This window comes from Schistocerca serialis, chromosome 8, assembly GCF_023864345.2.
Source record: "Schistocerca serialis cubense isolate TAMUIC-IGC-003099 chromosome 8, iqSchSeri2.2, whole genome shotgun sequence".
NCBI lineage: Eukaryota > Metazoa > Arthropoda > Insecta > Orthoptera > Acrididae > Schistocerca > Schistocerca serialis.
In genome coordinates this window covers 302,970,355-302,990,442 of record NC_064645.1, presented here as the reverse complement: position 1 = coordinate 302,990,442, position 20,088 = coordinate 302,970,355, and the positions used below count along the sequence as shown (strand labels likewise).

The following is a 20,088-nucleotide window of genomic DNA, read 5'->3' as shown; positions in this document are numbered from 1 at the left end:
CTTCGCCGACCAAATCATCACCTAGCCATGGCCACCATTTGGAAATCGTTATCTTAGTCTTCCAGCAATTAGAATATAGATGGAAACGTAATACTAAACTATACGTTTCATGTTACAAAACTTTGTTGTTATACTTACGGTCATATTCATAATGTCAAATCGATCTTTTGTTTTCTAACTGTACTCTGTCTTTATCGCAGAATACAAGGGTTAATGAAGATTTATATTTCTGAGTATTTAAATATATTTCTGAGTATTTAAATATGTAAGTTTTCTGTACACCAAACTTCGTTTTATCTTTGTAAGTATATCGAGACAACTCATCTAACAAAAACTCCTACAAAGTGAAGTGTGTCACAAAACAGAAGTCAATACTGATTCGCTTTATGTCCATGAACAAAAATAAGAAGTCTTGAATGTTCCTGGCGCCTGTATACTCTTCACATATTTTCCCAATAATTCTTGGCTAAAGTATTATACCACTTTCAGTTTTTTGCACTTTCTTTTCACGAGAGGTTAGATACACTTAACGATTTCCACTACAGCGCGCTTCGTGCCAATGACCTTTCATGAGAAGAGAGGAAAGAATGGAGAATATAAACGCGCTTTCTACTCTTGGTGGGTGAAAGCGGTCATGAAAGACAATGACTTTGCAATGATCGTGGATTGAGACTACTAGGAGGGGAAGAGATGGTGAATGACACCAAAGCTGTCCTTAATTGGCGGCGAGGAAGCAAAACTAAGGGATTAATACAGTCACTTCTAATTACAATGCAACTAGTGGTAATAGGCTTGCCTTACAAGCCTATTTACGTGGTGAAAACATTAAACGAAATTTTGTAATAATAACTATGGCACTGAAACCTTCGCCCAATGTTATTTTCAGTGGCATATCGTACACATTTTGTGACGAATTTAGTGTAATTTATGTAATGAAGTTTGGTTTCGTCACATCATTCGAGAATGTAGTTGGAACAGGTTTCCACTCTTTTGTGGCTTCAATTTCTTACCGTCAGTGAACAGTTCACTTGATACGCCACAAAATTACAGCATTTTCCTAGGTAACGAATTATATCAGAAAAAGGATACCGGTCTTCACGACATCATGTTAACCAGTTTATTCATGACATAGTTTCGTAATAGAAGAAAGCATTAAGAAAAATTGTTGTTACACTTTTTCATCCTTGAAATTTCGAAGAATCGCGAAGAATGAATAAGACACATTGACGACCTGCAAAGAAAGAAAGGAATAATTAGAGAAAATTTCCAGAACTACTAAACTAATTCTTAAGAATACTAAAATAATTTCTATTTAGTATCCGCAATCTACAACAGCAGTCAATAACACTTCTGTATGAATATTCTAACAAATAAAGATCTAACTGGTTAAGAAGATGTTTCATCTATAATATTCGCTTATATTATTAGTAAGGCAGTTTTGTTATACCCGAAGAACAGTTTCCTTACTATTTTATCTACGTTCATTTTCTAATGATATAATCTTGTAACGCTTCACAGGGTCTTGTAATACGATGCTACATTGAATGGCTTATGGTGAAACTCACGGAACAATATTAAGAGTTATGGTACCGAAAAAAGGTAATTTAAAATTAATAACAACTGGTGAAAACTTCGGTGGATGTAGCTAACCTCTGTAAAACATTTCCATGCAGATACTGGAAGCGAACGTCTTATGAGGATGGTGTACCAACGACAGTGAAATCCTAATTATGTACACATTCATGCTGAACACATTATCATTTATTCCAGAATTGAGGAGATGACGGATAAGCACAAGGAGTGTTTGTTTTCAACAGGATGATATGGTGTCTCACACTTCAACTGAAACGGCGACAGTCGTGGGAAACTTTTTCACTGGATACCTCATTTCTCTTTCCCGTGATGTGCCGCGGTCACCAAAGATTAGTTTGGACGTTTTTTCTTGGGGTATTTGAAAGAGCGTGTTTCTGCTAACAAACTAGAAAGTTTAATGGAGATGAAATCTGCCGTTAAGAATGTGGTTTTAACTGATAAACGCCGTTAATATTCCTTAGAGTTGAAAATTGGATTTCAGAGAATGGCAGCGACGTTAATAACACAAATATTTGTAACTGACCACGTAAGCCAAGCAGAAGGCATTAACCAAGATAATGTACAAAATAATGCTGTTCATTAAAAAACCGTCCGTTTCTCGAAGATTACCTGGCTATTAAAATTATTTCAATAAAATAGTCTAGAATACATGAAAGTTGTGTGTATTTCACTTGATGACTGGTTTCAGTTCCTTTTAAGACCATCATCAGGCCGCAATTTTGTATTGCATATTACAGGTTGGCTAGGAATCAATATGGTCATGGAAGTAACATTAAAATAAAATCAGTACCAGTCATTTGTTTTATTTTACTTATTGTTTCTGCGAACATCACACGTAAAAGTCGGAGGACAAGTATTTGTGATATTCCAGTACAAGTTTCCTGAAAAATCACTGTGAAGTATGTGGCAAGAGTTATTTTGTTACAGTCTGTATTCAAATTGTTAGGCTGAATATAGACTATCTGATGAAGGTACCTGGATACCTATAGTGGACATAAATATGGGGTATGTTCACCCTTCGACTTTATGACAGCTCGAACTCTGTTGGGTACTCTTTCAGTAAGATGCCTCAATGTTTATGGAGGAATGGCTGACCATTCCTGTTCAGAAACCTACACGAGAAAAAGTAGTGACGCTCAACGCTATAGTCTGGGCGAAGTCGATGTTCTAGCTCATCACGGGGAAATAACAACAGATTGCCCCATGAAGAGGCGTGCAGGTGACGATTGCAAATATTTCGTACACCATAGAAGGGTAAGCAACCTGCACTCGCGCAGACAGCCTACGATGACAAGGGACAAGTGCACTTTGTAGAGCTCCAGGGCGCACTTGGAAAGGCGTGAAACGGGAATGGTATCCTGACCCCGTCCCGGAGGAAGCTGGTGAAGAGAGGTCCGAGTCCACAAAACGTTTATTTCTTTAACAGACTTGTATTCGGAGTCAGGATAATTGGGCCGAATCTGTGCCATCGGCTCCCGATCAGTCATACATGACTTTTCACTTCGCATCTCACCTCTCTTCAATTAGCTTTGGTAACATTACACCTGGGTAGGACAAATTTGTGTATCCCCTCTGCACCGCCTATAGCTGTCCGTAGGGGTAGAGCCACGGGTCGTAACACATCTGAAATGTAACGTCCACTGTTCAAAGTACCGTCAACGGGAACAGGAGGTGACCGAGACGTGTAACCAATGGCACCCCATACCATCACGCCGGATGATACGCCAGTATGGCGATGACCAATACACGCTTCCAATGTGTGTTCACTGCGATGTCGCCAAACACGGATGTGACCACTATGATGCTGTAAACAGAACCTGGATTCATCGGAAAAAAATGACGTTTTGCTATTGGTGCAGCCAGGTTCGTCGTTGAGTACACCATCGCAGGCGCTACTGTCTGTGATGCAGCGTCAAGGGTAACCGCAGCCATGGTCTCCGAGCTGATAGTCCATGCTGCTGCAAACGTCGTCGAACTGTCGTGCAGATGGTTGTTGTCTTGCAAACGTCCGCATCTGTTGACTCAGGGATCGAGACGTGGATGCACGATCGGTTACAGCCATGCGGATAAGATGCCTGTCATCTCGACTGCTAGTGATACGAGACCGTTGTGATCCAGCACGGCGTTCCGTATTACCCTCCTGAAACATGATTCCATCTTATGCTAACAGTCATGGATCCCGACCAACGCGAGCAGCAACGTCGCGATACGCTAAACCACAATCGCGACAGGCTACGATCCGACCTTTATCAAAGTCGGAAACGTCATGGTACGCATTTCTCGTCCTTACACGAGGCATCACAACAACGTTCCACCAGGCAACTCAGGTCAACTGCTGTTTGTGTATGAGAAAATGGTTGGAAACTTTCCTCATGTCGACACGTTGTAGATGTCGCAATTTTAATGGCCAGTAGTGTATTTTATCATCTGGCATGCTCTTGGCACCGTTGGTAAAGTTAGGAGAAAATCTGAACTAGTAACAGTAAGCTATTACCCAAAACAAATTTAATAAATTCTACTTTACTGTTCAATCATAGTGAAAGCTATAATCGCTCTCTTTTATACCATATTAACTTCTGTCCAAACCTTAATTTTAGTGTTTATCGGTACCTCAGCAAGACTGCGATCTTTTGAAATAGTGCACATTGGCATCTCTAAGTTTGCCAGATTAAGAGCTAGCTTCAGGGCAGTGTGTGCTGACAGTTTCCAGAAGAATCGACCGCTACGATGAAGCCACGACTGTTCTGTACTTTTACCAAAAGTGTACTGATAACTTGGGTTTAAAAAATCGTAGCACCAACAAGAAGTTTTGCGACATAAACGGAAATTGGTAGGTGTGTTTCTGCGTCTGAAAGAGATGTCTATTCAAATTTGGCACCAGTTGCAAAGAATGGCGCTAATAGCGCCACTATGAGAATGAAAATCAAGTTTTCTTTAAATACACGCAGCAAAGGTCTTGAGCGTCGGTTACCTTTGAGACTGGGCATAGTGAGTTGTTGTGAGTAGAAAGTGCCTTTAATGCGACAAAGACGCCATTGTCAACACGTAACGAAGTTTGGACTTGGTTGTGTAATAGGGCTACGAGAAGCTGAGCGCTCCTTTTGCAACATTGCAGAAAGACTTGGCGGAAATGTAGCCACCGAACATGATTAATGGCAATTCCCGAGAACGTACAATCGCAAGAGGACCAGGCGCCGGACGACCACGTGGCACTACCGAGAGAGAAGATCATCGTGTTCGGCGTATGGCTCTGGCACATCGTACGGCATCTGCAGCGGCAATGTGAACAGAAGGTGGCACCACAGTGACACAGCGAACTGTTACAAATCGGTTACCTGAAGTACAGCTTCGAGGTCAGACGCCCTGTAGCGTGCACGCCAGTGACTCCAAACCACAACCATTTGCGGCTTCACCAGGAGCACTCATTGAATGCAAATTTGTACGTCAGTCTGGTGATTCGACTTGTTGTGCTGCCATTCATAAACAGCATTCCAGGGGTGTCTTCCAACAGGATGATCCTCGTCCACATACCGCTGTTGTATCCCAACATGCTCTACAGTGTACCGACATGTTGTCTTGGCCTGCTCAATCACTTCATCTGTCTCCAACAGAGCATATATGGGACATCATCGGACGACAACTTCAGCGCCATACACAAACAGCACTAAATGTACCTGTATTGACCAACTACGTGCAACAGGCATCGAATTCTATTCCACGAACTGACATCTGGCGAGTGTATAACACAATGTATGCACGTTTGCATGCTTGCATGCAACATTCTGGCGGTTACACCGGTTATTAATGTACTAGCATTTCACATTTGCAAAGGCGTATAACCCTTGACTTATGATCTTGCAATATTAATCACTTAAATACACTATTTAATCAAAAGTATCCGGACACTTGGCTGAAAATTTCGTGGCGCCCTCCATCGGTAATGCGGGAATTCAATATCGTGTTGGCTCACCCTTAGCCGTTATGATTGCTTCCACTCTCGCAGGCATGCGTTGAGTCAGTTGCTGGAAGGTTTCTTGGGGAATGGCAGCCAATTCTTCACGGAGTGCTGCACTGAGGAGAGGTATCGATGTCGGCTAGCGAGGCGTGGCACGAAGTCGGCGATCCAAAACACAACAAAGGTGTTCTGTTGGATTCAGTTCAGGACTCTATGCTGGACAGTCCATTACAGGGATGTTATTGTCATGTAACCACTCGGCCACAGGCCGTGCATTATGAACAGGTGCTCGATCGTGTTGAAAGATGCAGTCGCCATCCCCGAATTGCTCTTCAACAGTGGGAAGCAAGAAGGTACTTAAAACATCAATGTAGGTCTATGCTGTGATAGTGTCACGCCAAATAACAAGGGGTGCAAGATCCCTCCATGAAAAACACGACCACACCATAACACCATGGCCCTCAAATTTCACTGTTGGTACTACACACGCTGGCAGGTGACGTTCATCGGGCATTCGCCATACCCACACCTTGCCATCGGATCACCACATTGTCTACCGTGATTCGTCACTCAGTACAACATTATTTCACTGTTCAATCGTAAAATGTTTACGTTCCTTACACCAAGCGAGGCGTTGTCAGGCATTTACCGAGGTGACGTGTGGCTTATGAGCAGTCGCTCAACCATGAAATCCAAGTTTTCTCACCTCCCACCTAACTATCATAGTACTTGGAGTGGATCATGATGCAGTTTGGAATTCCTGTGTGATGATCTGGATAGATGTCTGCCTATTACACATTTCGACCATCTTCAACTGTCGGCGGTCTCTTCCAGTCAACAGACGAGGTCGGCGTGTACGCTTTTGGGCTGTACGTGTCCCTTCAGGTTTCCATTTCACTATCACTATGTTATTGCCATCTACGGATGTTTAGGAGTGTGGAAATCTCGCGTACAGATGTATGACACAAGTGACATCCAATCACCTGACCACGTTCAAAGTCCGTGAGTTCCGCAGAGCGCCCCATTCTGCTCTCTCACGATGTCTAATGACTACTGAGATTGCTAATATGGAGCACGTGGCAGTAGGTGGCAGCACAATGCACCTAATATGAAAAACGTATGTTTTTGGGGGTGTCCTGATACTTTTGATAAGATACTGTATTTTGCCTAGACAAATGTATTCTCAATATTTCATTAGTCTACAATAATTATTTTTTGATGTTGCAATTTTTTTTCCATGAATGTGGATGGGGAACCAAAGAAGACACTTCGGTCCTGATTTACCTCTACTCTGGAATTACTTTGCTATTACCAGACTTTTGTTCATCTGTGAGTTGTTAACAACCTAACGCTACTGCACGTACTTGTCTTGCGATGTGAGGAGGAGGTCCAAATTTTGGGCGTTGGGCTACATATGGATATGAGGCCCAAAAAGTGGAGCCACTTGCCCAGCTAAAGAGTAAACCTTCTATCCACTACCTGCGAGGATGACTGTGAAGAGTTGTTATTTGAACGTGTATTGTTTGGTTGCGGTGAATTTTCAGGCATGAAAAACTAGATTCCAAGGATTTCGATCTATCGATATGTATATTCTTAAAAATTTCCTTTAGGTTCGGAGTTAATTCTGCATGCAGTTTCTTCGGAGAGCTGTTTTACTGATATGCTGAACTAGCTGGTCTTCAGTTTCAACACTTCAGTGTGCATTTCGTAACGACCGTCGTGACCATTTTGTGGGAATGATTGTGTGGTCTAAATATGGGCCACTGTGAAGGATCTAATTATGGGTTAGCTCAAATCTGGACCTTTTATATTTCAATAACTGTAGTTGAAAGCTGCTATAGTTTTGCTGTCGCAGGATGTCCCCTAACAAGCGCAACTACCAATCCAAGGGCAAAAGAATGACATGGAACCCTTTGAAGATGTGTCAAGCCATTACTGCTGTGAGGGCGAAGAAAGCTAGACAGATCTTTTGTAATAGGACCACATTTGGAAAATGAGCTTGTTCCTTACTTGTTGAGCATGCAACAACTTCTCGTTTTTGCTTTACTTTATCCGGTGTGTAACGAACGGCCATCTGTTTTAGCTGAGATGGATTTCGTTAACGCACCTTTCACCACTAACGAAGGAGGTAGGAATTGGGCAGATATGAACCTGAATCGTCATCAGTTCTTAAGCCCAGTGGCTTTTCTTTTTAAAGAGCACTGGAGTCGAACAAAACAAATGTCTCAGGTTTTTTTGAGGTATTAGAAGATTACAGTAAATACTGCCACCCATATAACGTTGATAAGACAGGTTTGAGTATTGTGCACAGTAAACTGTCTCAAAAAATCGGAAGATAGGGAAAGTATCAAACTGAAGCCTTAAATCTGCATAAAGGGGTGCATAGCTTATTTGAGCGTATCAGAACATTTTGTTTCTCCTTGTTTAATTTTTTCCAGGTTCAGAGAATGAGAATATTGATAGAGTCCCATCAGGAAGTATCATCTGAGTACTCGCATGTGGTTGGGTTCAAATTCACTTGTTTACAGAGTGGTTCGACCATTTTATAGAAACGGTCAAGCTGAATGAAGATTAACCAGTTCTCCTAGTTTAAGACGAGCACTACAGCCACGTTCGTAACGCTAAAGTGATTGATAAGGCCAGGATGAGCCCCATTTGCATACTTTCATTGCCTCCTCACTCAACACACACGCTCCAGCCACCTTGATAAACCTTCCATGGTAGCATTCAACGTCTACTACAGTGAACAAGCAAGACAGTTTACAGTGCATGCTCAGCAAGCTATTACGGAATTGCTCTGGCAGTCTATCTACAAGTTAACACTGGTTAGAGTGGCGAAAGTGGCTTTAAAACCATAGGGTTTTATCCTTTGAACGACCACCTCTTCACAGACGCCGATTTCCCATGTGCTTAACAGAAAGCTCAAAACTCTTGTAACAGTCCATCACCACCAGCTTGTTGAAGTACTACCAGACGCTGCTGATGTCTTCTCACCAGTACAAGCGTCTCCTGTCTCTTCCAACTCTGAGCCAGGTTAACACATGACCTCCAACAGCACCGCCGTATACGCGGTTATCCTTCAGAATGTCCGCTGCACACCCATCCTTCATCGGAGGCCCACCCAGGACTGTCGGCTGCTGTCAGCCCTTTTGACATTTTTTCACCACCCACAGTCGGAAAGAAAACTTCCAACAGAGGTTGGAAGGCTGCAGTAGTTTGCTTGATTACAGGATCACCGCACAAAAAACAGCTCGCACATTCATTGGACAGATGTTTCTTCCTCACGCACAATTGAAGCAGAATCAAAAATAAAATGAAAAGCTAACAGATATTTGAAAAAATCAACGGAAAAAGAAGGAAGTCCCGGTTCGAGTCCTCCCTCGGGCATGGGTGTGTGTGTTTGTCCTTAGGATAATTTAGGTTAAGTAGTGTGTAAGCTTAGGGACTGACGACCTTAGCAGTTAAGTCCCATAAGATTTCACACACATTTCAACATTTTTTTTTTTTTTTGAAAAAGAAGGAAGTATATACGTCTGACGAATTCATATGATGAGAATAAACCTTCCCTGGATGAAAAGGAGTGCGTGTATTGGTACATGGTGTATGTGCAGGTGTGGACAACGACGTTTACAAACGTCATTATAAAAAACAAACTTGCACTTTAAACTTGTTTTTCAATTTCTTCCCTTCACGTTAAGGGTGATCCATATTAGAACTCATGCAAAAATTTGACGTTTCTGTAATGGTTTTCGAACTAGATTACTTAAAATAAATAGTTTTATTTTTAATATGCTTAGTCCTCCAAAATATTGACTAGCACATGCTATACTACAATTAGAGGGGTCTTTTAGCGACTTCACTGCCACAAAAATTTTATTGCCTAAAAGCAAACGGTAGCCCATACTTTGACCTTCTACCATATTCTTTATTCTATGAAGCTTGTGACCTACGTGTATGCGGCAAGCAATACTGATTCAGAGCACGCCCTCTTAATCCTAAGACCACTTCCTAGATTTCAGGTACGTACTTCTTTAACACCTCGTGCTCCACGTAACCATCTGCTTGTCTCTAAATAAGGCGTTTGAAGTCTAAGAGCTGTCCTTGGAATTTCCCTTATAGACTGTATGGGATTATTACTGGACAAAGCATCAACACAGCTGTGAAAAAGTCTTGCATCTCAGAAGTCACCTATAAAACACTAACTCTACCAGTGCTGCGTTTCATCGATGATTATCATGAATTCTTTCGAATTTACAGTATTATCCAGTCTTCGAATTCTAGAAATAACTTTGAGCCCAGACCTAATCGAGATGTGCGCATGAAAAATGTTATTTCAATATGCTATGCATACTTTGTCTAAGGCATTTTTCTTAACAGCTGGCCAATTCAAGACCATCCAGCATACTTTTCCTGCTTTCAAATTTATATTTGCTCCAATTGGAGTATGCCAATATCTGAAGATGTGAAACAGAGCTCGCATGGGTTTCAGTTTTGAATAGGTTAAAACATTGTCTATGGTGTTTACTTTTTTATCCTTGCATCTTTTCTCCCTTTTTTGTACTTGGTCATCTTTATGAACTCTTTTTATTCGATTGTGAACTGTGAGATAATTTATTTACTTTGCTCGCTTCTCTCTAACTTCCTTCATCTCAACATGTGTATAATTGGTGTATATAATTAAAAGAGATGCCTTGTTCTATCCAGCGGCCTTATAACTAAGGTTTTGATGATGTTAGCCGCATCTGGGAATTGAAATGTATCAATGATAACATGTGAAAATTGTGCCAGACAAGGATTCGAACCGGAGTTCCCACTTTAAGTCAGCGGTCGCCTTGATTGCCCCGGCCATCCGAGCACGTTTCCATTCCGACCCAAATTCCCGGCCTGTTGCACATTACGGACATAGCGACACTACCCGTGAAGTCCTTACTTTCAGTGCCTGATTCCCGTAAGAGATCAGGCATGGTGTGCATCTGCACTGAAAGAAAGGATCGTTGATTGTCGTCGCCTATATATAAAGAAGGAGGAAGAGTTATAAATGTGGTACAGGGGTAGTAATAAGAAATACTATGATTTCTCGCCCTGTAACTGCTGTACTCTAGTAATCTGCTTATAAACAAACCTTAGCAACTGTAAAATTCTTTGGGATGCATTCATATTACAGCTGGCAGCCAATACGGGTAAGTAAAGTTGTTTTAACGAATTGACTAGTAAGAATAATTGTTGCTGTTTTGTCGAAAACTGACGTTCTGAGTCCGTGGTTGTATACAGAATATAGGTTGACTCTTACAGAGTCACTTTTTATCATGCTATTTATTTATTTAAAAAGCACCGTTACCAATTTCGAATCGACAGATTCAATATCAGACGGCTTGTTGCCGTTAAGACACGTGTAAAATGTCTCTTAATGTGAATAAGCCGCCAGATGATGAACCTGTCGATTCGAAACCGGTAACGGCGCTGATTAAATAAATAAACAGCATTATAAAAAGCGGCTGGTTGCTGCTGGCTTCTCTGTAAGAGTCAACCTATATACAGAATAATTGTTGCAGGCTGGTTGTTTTCAGTTTCATTCTTGTCATAATATACAAATTATTAATATATTTTCTAGACAGACATTTAGGTAATACATTAAGCTGTAAAATGGAGTGTTTGTTGCCTTTTTAAAATTAAATTTTTGATTATATTCACATTTCAAAATTTCAAGATGGCTCTGTCATTAATACGGAATACAAGCTTTCCATATTTGTACCTTACTATTCTATATTTATTTCCTATCCAAAACTTGTTTTATTTATAGGTATTGCTTCAGAATGTCTTCAGGAACTGGAAAGCAGTGGGATGAGTCTGCTACACAAACAGCGATTAAATATGTTACAGAAGAAAAGATGGGTATACTGAAGGCAGCCAAATCTAACCAAGTTCCCATGGCCACTCTATTTAGGCTAGTAAAATCAGATTTACCAGCTGATTTAGCCACGAAGACCAAACTTGGACATAAAACTGTTGTATCTCCCGAACAAGAACAACAGCTGATTGAATACTGCATGAGAATTGAAAGTAAATTTTTGGACTTACCCGAAAGGATCTTCAACAGATGGCATTTCAGTCTGCAAAAGGCAAAAATATCCAGAATGCATTTTTGGGCTCGAAGAGGGTGGTTACGTCTATTATTAAAGCGGCACAAAAAGGATACTTCGATTAGAAAGTCCAAAGTAACTTCATGTAATAGTTCTCTAGGACTCACATGAGAAAATGTGGCAATATTTTTCTCTCTGGCTTCACAAGACATAGAGATAAACAGATTTCCATTAGACAGAATGTACATTGTCGACGAAACTGGTCTAAGTCTTGTGCAGAGCTAAGTTCCCTTCTTCGGAAAGAAAAGCCACAAGTAGGAGGCACCTCTTCTGCAGATGGTATATCATTTGTGACCACTTTCACCTGCGTGGGTGTTACAGGAAATTTTGTCCCACCCATGATATATTCCCTTGTAAGAACCGCAGCAACAGATAATGTCCATTCTTGCATGCCATCCCTCTAGGTGGGTTCAAAGCCAGCTCTTCACTTATTAGTTTCAACATTTCCTGAGAAAGGTGAAGCCAACAGCAGAATCACCGATGCTTTTGGTTCCGGCTGCCAATTACGGCCAATCCAGAAATTTGGATGTTACAAATCTCGGACGCGAAAACCATGTCAGCATCTTGTGTCTGTCTCCCCATGCCTTCCACAACATGCAACAGCTGGATAAAACTTTCACGAGTCCTTTGAAGGCCTGTTACTCTGAGCGTGTGTACGTACGGATGAAGGAAAACGCATGTCCAGTAACAAGCATAGACATCGCCGAATTGTTTTGGAAGACCTACCTCAAGTGCCAGACAGGGGAGATAGCAGTAAGTGGATTTAGGGTGAGAGGAATGTACCTAGTAAATCCTCATATTTTTCAGATGCAGATTTAGTTGCCAACAGCTCCACACAATGAAGCATCTGTAGGAGCTGCGTCTTCTAAAACTGAAAAGGCTACTATTTAAGGGGGGGAGACGGGAGGGGGGGGGGGGGAACATCTTCCGCCACATCTGGAAGTTTCATAAATAAAGAAGAGGCCAGGCACCAGGGAGAGAAAAGCAGGTTCTTCAGCAGCCTTAACCTCGTCGTCATACAACAGATCTCTTGAAGTATCACCGACAGCAACAAATAAACCGTAGACAAAGAAATAGAGGCCACCAAACCATAGAAACCAAGAATCATCTGATTGTGAGGATGATGTATTACTGGTGATTCGTCCACACTCAGTATTGTTCCGGACAATAGTTAACCCACTAATGAAGATGCCAACTGACTCTTCTGTTCAGTAAATGTTTGCAGGACAAAGCAAGGGAAGAATGGGTAATGTGTGTAATGTGTGAAATGTGGGCACTCACTGAATGCGAGCCGCGCGGGATTAGCCGATCGGTCTAAGGCGCTGCAGTCATGGACTGTGCTGCTGGTCCCGGTGTAGGTTCAAGTCCTCCCTCGGGCATGGGTGTGTGTGTTTGTCCTTAAAACAATTTAGGTTAAGTAGTGTGTAAGCTTAGGTACTGATGATCTTAGCAGATAAGTCACATAAAATTTCACACACATTTGAGTTTTGAACTGAATGTTCACGTTACGATAAAGGACGACGTGCGTGAGACTTTTGCAATTGAAATTACTTAGAATATGGAATTTAATAACCGAAAGTTGTATATTTTTGTGTTTTTCTATTGTGCTGTTATATGTTATAGTGTTTTCTTTGACAATGAATGGACATTTCCATATTCCTGACGTTAACCTTAATTTAGAAATGTTCTTGACGGGCCGCCCGGTGTGGCCGTGCGGTTCTAGGCGCTTCAGTATGGAACCGCGTGACCGCTACGGTCGCAGGTTCTAATCTTGCCTCGGGCATGGATGTGTGTGATGTCCTTAGGTTAGTTAGATTTAAGTAGTTCTAAGTTCTAGGGGACTGATGACCACAAATGTTAAGTCCCATAGTGCTCAGAGCCATTTGAACCATTTTTTGTTCCTGACGTAGTATGTTTTCAAAAATATAGGAAGCGCTAAAATACATCCCCAAGCATGTGCTACAGATATTTTATTTCTGGTCTTCCTCACCGCCACGAATGACTCCCTGGAGAGGGGGAAGAACCCTCCAGCAGTGATCCGCAGAGGTCTCTGCGCGCGGTGCATCAGCAGCAGCAGCGACTTCTTGATGGACACGGGGCATCCCTGCAGTGACGTCACCGCGTCGTATGCTGCCACGGCCAGGTTCTCGCTCTGCAACAGTCCAGCAGCATAGGGTTGTCAGAATTTGTTGCTATCAAACCGGGACGTCTCTCTAAAATTAACTACAAACGGCTGTAACTTGTGAACCATAAACCGGAACATTTCGGGACACTTTTCTTAACGTTAAACAAGTGAAATATTTGTGCAAATTACTGCTGTATTCAATTTATTCAGTAAAATAAATAAATAAATGAACGCTTTATACTGCAATTAATAACAGAACCCAAGGGAGGGCATTTCAATGGTAATAAAATTTTACAATATTAGTACTGGTAACACAAGAATTTTTTATTTTGAAACATTAATACGAGATACAAAATTGTCTACTGAAACACTGTATGTTGAAGTGCAAAGTTCACATAATTTGTTGTTCTATGCCTCATATTTATCCGAATTCTGAGCTTAGGAGAGAAGATCTTTCCGCTGTATGATGCATTCATAAAACTTAGAGCATTTCATCTGATAATTAAAAACACATTTGATTATTGCTTCGAACGTTGGTTCTTGTAATCTGTTTCGTTTCTCAGTCCATTGCACATTCATGAGAGAAAATACTCGTTCCACGTTTACATTATGCCCTGGAATTCACACAGATTCGGCTACTGAGAATAATGTTCTTCGCATCCAATCTGTCGAAAGGAATAGCTCTACTTCTCCTGACATGATTCACTACCACAGTTATAACTATTTTTGTTGATTTGTGGTTTAGTGTACAGCTTGAGTAAAGAAAACGCTGTACAAATGTTTTTATCCTTGTGACATTGCTCCACTTAGGTTCTGTGTCCAGCAACATCCATTTAAAAATGGAAAACTCACTGAGATTTGGTGACCATTTTTCTAATGAGCTGTACACGTTTCATGTAACTGTTCTACTTCAACATGAAATATTTGAATTTCACTAGTCAATGTAACCTCGCTGTTCCGCAAGAGAGACATTTCTTTGAGTGGGATAAAACTTTCTTTATGGCGTTCCATGATTCTGCTAGTATTTTCCACAATAGCAGCTACTTGTATAACACTGCTGTCTGCTTTCTCAAACACGCTCAAATGACTATGCAGGAACCACAGATATGCTTCCGTTAACAGATTCTGGAAGAGAGTTGTCAGAAATTTAGGTATCTTATCTTCTAAAGGAAGAATTATTTAAGAGCATCATAGAACTTCAGTACTCTCTCTATAGCAACAAACAAAGCGAAACACCTTGTTACTAAATGTCTACAAACACACAAAACTCCTTTAGACACTCCGTTCAAACTGTGTACCTGGAGAAGTAATTGAATAGTTTAATTATAAAGGTTTCTACGTCAACACTCACCACATCAGCGGCTGTCTTGGCGGCACTGTGTAGTATCTGAGCAGGGCAGCCAACTGCTAAGAGATTTTCGTTTAATCCACTTTTCAGTCTAGCAAATACATTATTTGTACCTGCTCGTCGCACTCCTCCAAAATTAGTGTTAGCATTGTCATCGCAGAATCAATTTTGTTTTCTTCGAATGCAGTAATGCAGTAGGTGCTTATTGTAGAGGTGGTTTCATTTGGCAGCGGAACTAACTTACGCAATTTCATTTGAATGCCATTCTGAGGTGTAAAATATTGGACAGTTAATGTAAATAGGTTTTCAACCTTGTGATTATTCCCATCTGTAGCTATAAAATAATAGTGGACCAGTGAAAGGTCGTCAAATATTTGTCTGACAATGTCAGGTGCCAAAACTCTTTTCAAAAGTGCTGTTGTTTTGGTTCTGCCCAACGTCAAACTCTTCGCTGTGACAGAATCGTTAAAAAGATTGGAGCTTAGCCTAGAAGTACAGTCTACAGATTTCCAAGAATATTATGTTTACGGTATGATAACATATTGTTAATTCCGCTGCTGGTACTGATTGCGTCTGTTTCGATGACTTTGAAATAAAAAAGCTGTCTAATTTTTTGGAAGTGCTAGCGTAGCACATGATTGATTTATGCTTTTGGCTGACTAAATGATCTGTATATCTTCCCTTCCTCCATGTTAAATAGAAACATATGACTTACACATTGCACATTCCACTTCATGTCATGTCTTCCTCGTTTGATGAAACACCATTCTTCTGTATATTTGTCTCGAAAGCAACAAATTAGTTTTGGCATTTGGAGCTCACTTAAGACACACACAAATATGAACAAGCAAAATAAGCCTCTGACAGAGAACCATGTAACTGCAACGTCTTAAATGAACTGAATCCCAAGGCAAGAGTTAATATCAGAGGCTGGTAGGTGCAGCAATGAAACAAAAAGATCATTATTTTGCTTAACAGTGAAAGTTAAAATACAAATCCACTCCACCATTTGGGAAGAAATAGACGGTACGAGAGTATTACTTTGGCATCACAAAACCGTGACTAAACCGGAAAACCAGGACGTCTGGCAACCCTACACCAGCACCCGCTCCAGTAATGACGACGGTCACATACGTAACTGTTCGATGCAAGCAAACATAATCAGTTACTATTTTTCTGGCAGACCTATATCGTACAATGTATCTAATAACATGTAAATTGATCAGAAGCCGTGATATCCTTTGTTTCACGGTCAGAACCATACTAGAAAAATTACATTCTGAAAACTAACACACCCATAATTACGAGATTGATACTCTCGCCCAAGCTACACTGACGGGGAAAATCTCGCGTCACCAAGAAGGAATAGTACGAGAGAAACGGAAGTTCGTAGGTATGTTTTTACATCTGAAAGATGACGTCTACTCAAATTTCGCGCCATTCGCGTAAGAGTGGCGCTAATAGCGCCATTATGAGGATGTAAATCAGATAAATATGCACTGTAACGGTGTTGAGAGTTAGCTACCTTTGGTATTGGACTTAGCGTGTTGATGTTAGTCAAGATGTGCGCCATTAAACATGAATATCTGAATTGGAAATCGGTAACAATGGTTTATTCAACAGTTTTCATTCAAAATTATTTATTCAGACATTACCAGTTTCGAGATATCAACTCTCATTGTTAAATATCATTTGTAGAACAAGAATCATAAAATAGGAAGGTCATTAAAAATGGTAACCACATACCTTGACAAATTATCTAACTTCAGTAGATTACTAGCTGGCAAATAAAAAGTATGGCAACGTATTTGTAACCTATAATTCTAACGGTTCACCAACATATATTATAAATAAATTGTTGTAAAATGACCCTTATATGAATAGCACTGACTTGTAAAACTGTGCATATACAAACTCTGTTAAAACAAGATAATTTCACAATACATAAATCACAGTATGTTTTCTAAATGTAACTTCTATTTCAATCTATTTATTGTGATTGCTGTGAAAGGTGGATTTACTTTTATAATTAAATATCATCAGTGGCGGGAATCAGATAGTATATCAAACCATTTAAGGAAGGGGCAAGCAGAATTTCTACCTGGAAGTATTAAAAGGGTAACAACAATGAGAAACTCCCTACACAGGTGGCATTTCATACTGTGATTTTAATTTCCAGTACGTCTTCATAAAGCATTTTCACTGGTGGCTGTTAAATAAATATTTCACTTCAATTTCCACCAAATACATCAAATCAAATATAATATCCTACGATATTCACAGTTGTGGCGTCTCAAAACTGGTCTCCCTTTCACAGTTACCGTCAAATAGTTGGCATTTAATCGTATGAAGAAGTATTTTTAGTGCTGAAATTTTACTTCTGAATAATTTAAATAGGTTTAATCAACCATGTCAAACAGATAAAAAAAAACACTTTTCTGCCATCAGTTTCGTGTGTTCCATATTCTATTTCTCACTATGAAGCAAATTTTTCACTAAGACAACCATGGTGCAAAGTAAAACTGTATGATACTTCATATGAGTTACTGAGTGGTGAGTGACTCACTTCTGTAATTAGGTCGTCCCCGAACCAGCAGTAGATGAAGAGCTCCGCAAGCATGGCAAACAAGTAGCAGCCAAATTTTCCAATCTGTTGTAGACCGTCTGCACTCTGTGAAATAACTGCAATTAAGAATCAGATAACAAAATGCTACAGACAGCAAAACAAATTCCATCACTAGCTTAAAAGTACCTTAAAGTGGGCCAGTTTCTAAGTATTTCATTCATACACTGTGTTCCATTAATCGCACCTTTAGGGAAGTGAAGCGAATCAATTAATGGGGATGAATCGGATCATGCATGGCCAAATATCTGTTTCCATTGATAGGCGATGTCGGTCTTTTTTAGGATAAATGAAGACAGCACGTTTCCCTTATTCAAGAGTATTCCAGCAGTCTAAAAGATTCTGAAAAGATCACTGAGAGATTGACTCTGACATGCCAAATGACACACATACTACATTTCACAAATAGAAAGAAACTATTGGAAAAGTAACATTGCACATTTCACAGACCTAGCAATCGTTTATCATAATGTGCGCTCAATAAGGAATGAAATGCAGTAATTTGAAATTTAGATACTATCTTTGAACTTCCAAGTAGTTTGTTTGAGTAAGTATAGGTGTCGAGACACAGAGATGTAATATGTAATATTACCGTTTTATGACAAGACAAACCCTTATTGCATGACTACTGCTAAGGTTCGAGAATCAAGCAGTTATATTAGAGAAGGAACAAAGTTTTCATCAAGACATGACCTTAGTACCGTAAGTGACGACAAACACTTTGAAACATCTGCTGCTAAATTAACACGACTTGATGTCACTAATAAATTAATCATTTTATGTGTATATAGATCATCCAGTGGTAACTTGGACACCTTATCCGATAAATTAACGGAAAAAGAAGATATTGTCTCAAGTGCGAAAGTCTAAATAATTTTGTGCGGAGGCTTAAACAAAAACCCAAGTATTATAAATGAAACTAGTAGCAACCTCTCAAATATCTTTCCAACTTTTGGCATAACTTTGTTAGTCAATAGTACAACAAGAATTACTAGAATGATTACATTAATAAGCGACCGAGAGGCGACAAATATGGACAGGGATAAGTGTGACATGTCTGTAAAGGATCTTGAACGGTCAGAACATTTGTACCAAAAAATAATAACAATAAAATTGGGTATGGAAAAAAGTCAGTATACTGCAGTCCTACAAAAGACATTTATCAGAAATCAAAATACGAGGTCTTTCAGAGAACCAGCAAAGTAAGTTGGGAAGTGTACAGAGACATCAATGTAAATGCGAAATTCTTTAAATTCTGAACATGATCTAAACTTAACTTTGGAAAGACATCTCCAAAAGTGCCCACATCGGTATCGATGTCTTACAAAAACAAGTAGATAACAGCAGGTATTAATAAGTACTCTCAAGCCCTTAAATACCTCAGTTCCATTAAAAGGAATGATAGTGTTTAAGAGCTCTTAAATTTCTATTGGAGTTGCAGAAAGATTTATACGAAGGTGCTAATCGCTGCAAAAATGCATTTAGTTCCAAGTTAATACGCAATACAGGGAATAAAAGCAAGACAGTATAGGAAGTCATTATAAACAAAGAGAGCCAAACAAAGGCATAATAATTTAATGATCAAGAAGGGAGATAAAGTAATAAATGATCCATAGTACCTATCAAACTTGGTGAATGTGCATTTTGAAAACGCTGCAGGAAAATTACAACGAAAATTCCCAAATTCCAATATATCACATCTAAGTAATTACTCAGTAAAACTGTACAAAATCTAAAAAAATTAAAAGTCGGTAGGGTCAGCTAATAACGTGTGTGCTGAAACGAACAATGTAGAGCATGCAAGCTCTACTAACACACACGAAACATTCACATCAGAATATTTACAACAGGCAACAGTTGTACTGCTAAAGGAAGATAATGCAGAAGACATGGAAAACTACAAGTCAAATTACATGCGGTTACCATTCTCAGAAATACTAGAATAAGATATAAAAGACAAATTAATGAATTGCTTGAATAAATACAACCTTTCATGTGTACCGCAGTTTAGTTTGCATAGTGGTAGAAGAACGGAAACAGCCGCAGTAGGATTCACAAAAGAGTTAGTGGATGCTATTGACAAAGATGAATGTGTCAGAGGCATAGTTTTATATCTTTTTAAGAACACTGACAGACTTGGTTATAAGATTCTGCTAAATAAGCTAGAAGCATTAAGAATAAGAGATGTAGTTCAGGCTTGTAGGATAGCTTACAAAGAATGGAGATAACAGATGCCTAAATGTATTCTAAGCTCTCAGTAAAACACTAACTAGAACCAAAATACATTAATGAGTTTCTCATAGT

At 39.9% G+C, this 20,088-nt stretch overlaps 1 protein-coding gene across 1 annotated transcript in view; it reads right to left on the bottom strand.

Moving 5' to 3' along the window:
* Positions 1 to 1,168: 1,168 nt before the first annotated feature.
* LOC126416984 (uncharacterized) overlaps positions 1,169 to 20,088 on the bottom strand; it is a 63,342-nt gene continuing 44,422 nt past the window's right edge. Inside the window, exons 3-5 of the mRNA XM_050084868.1 lie at positions 17,728 to 17,832; positions 13,679 to 13,840; positions 1,169 to 1,231 (exon numbers count right to left, since the gene is read on the bottom strand). Coding sequence (XP_049940825.1) covers positions 1,169 to 1,231; positions 13,679 to 13,840; positions 17,728 to 17,832 — 330 coding nt within the window. The remainder of the gene's footprint in view (positions 1,232 to 13,678; positions 13,841 to 17,727; positions 17,833 to 20,088) is intronic.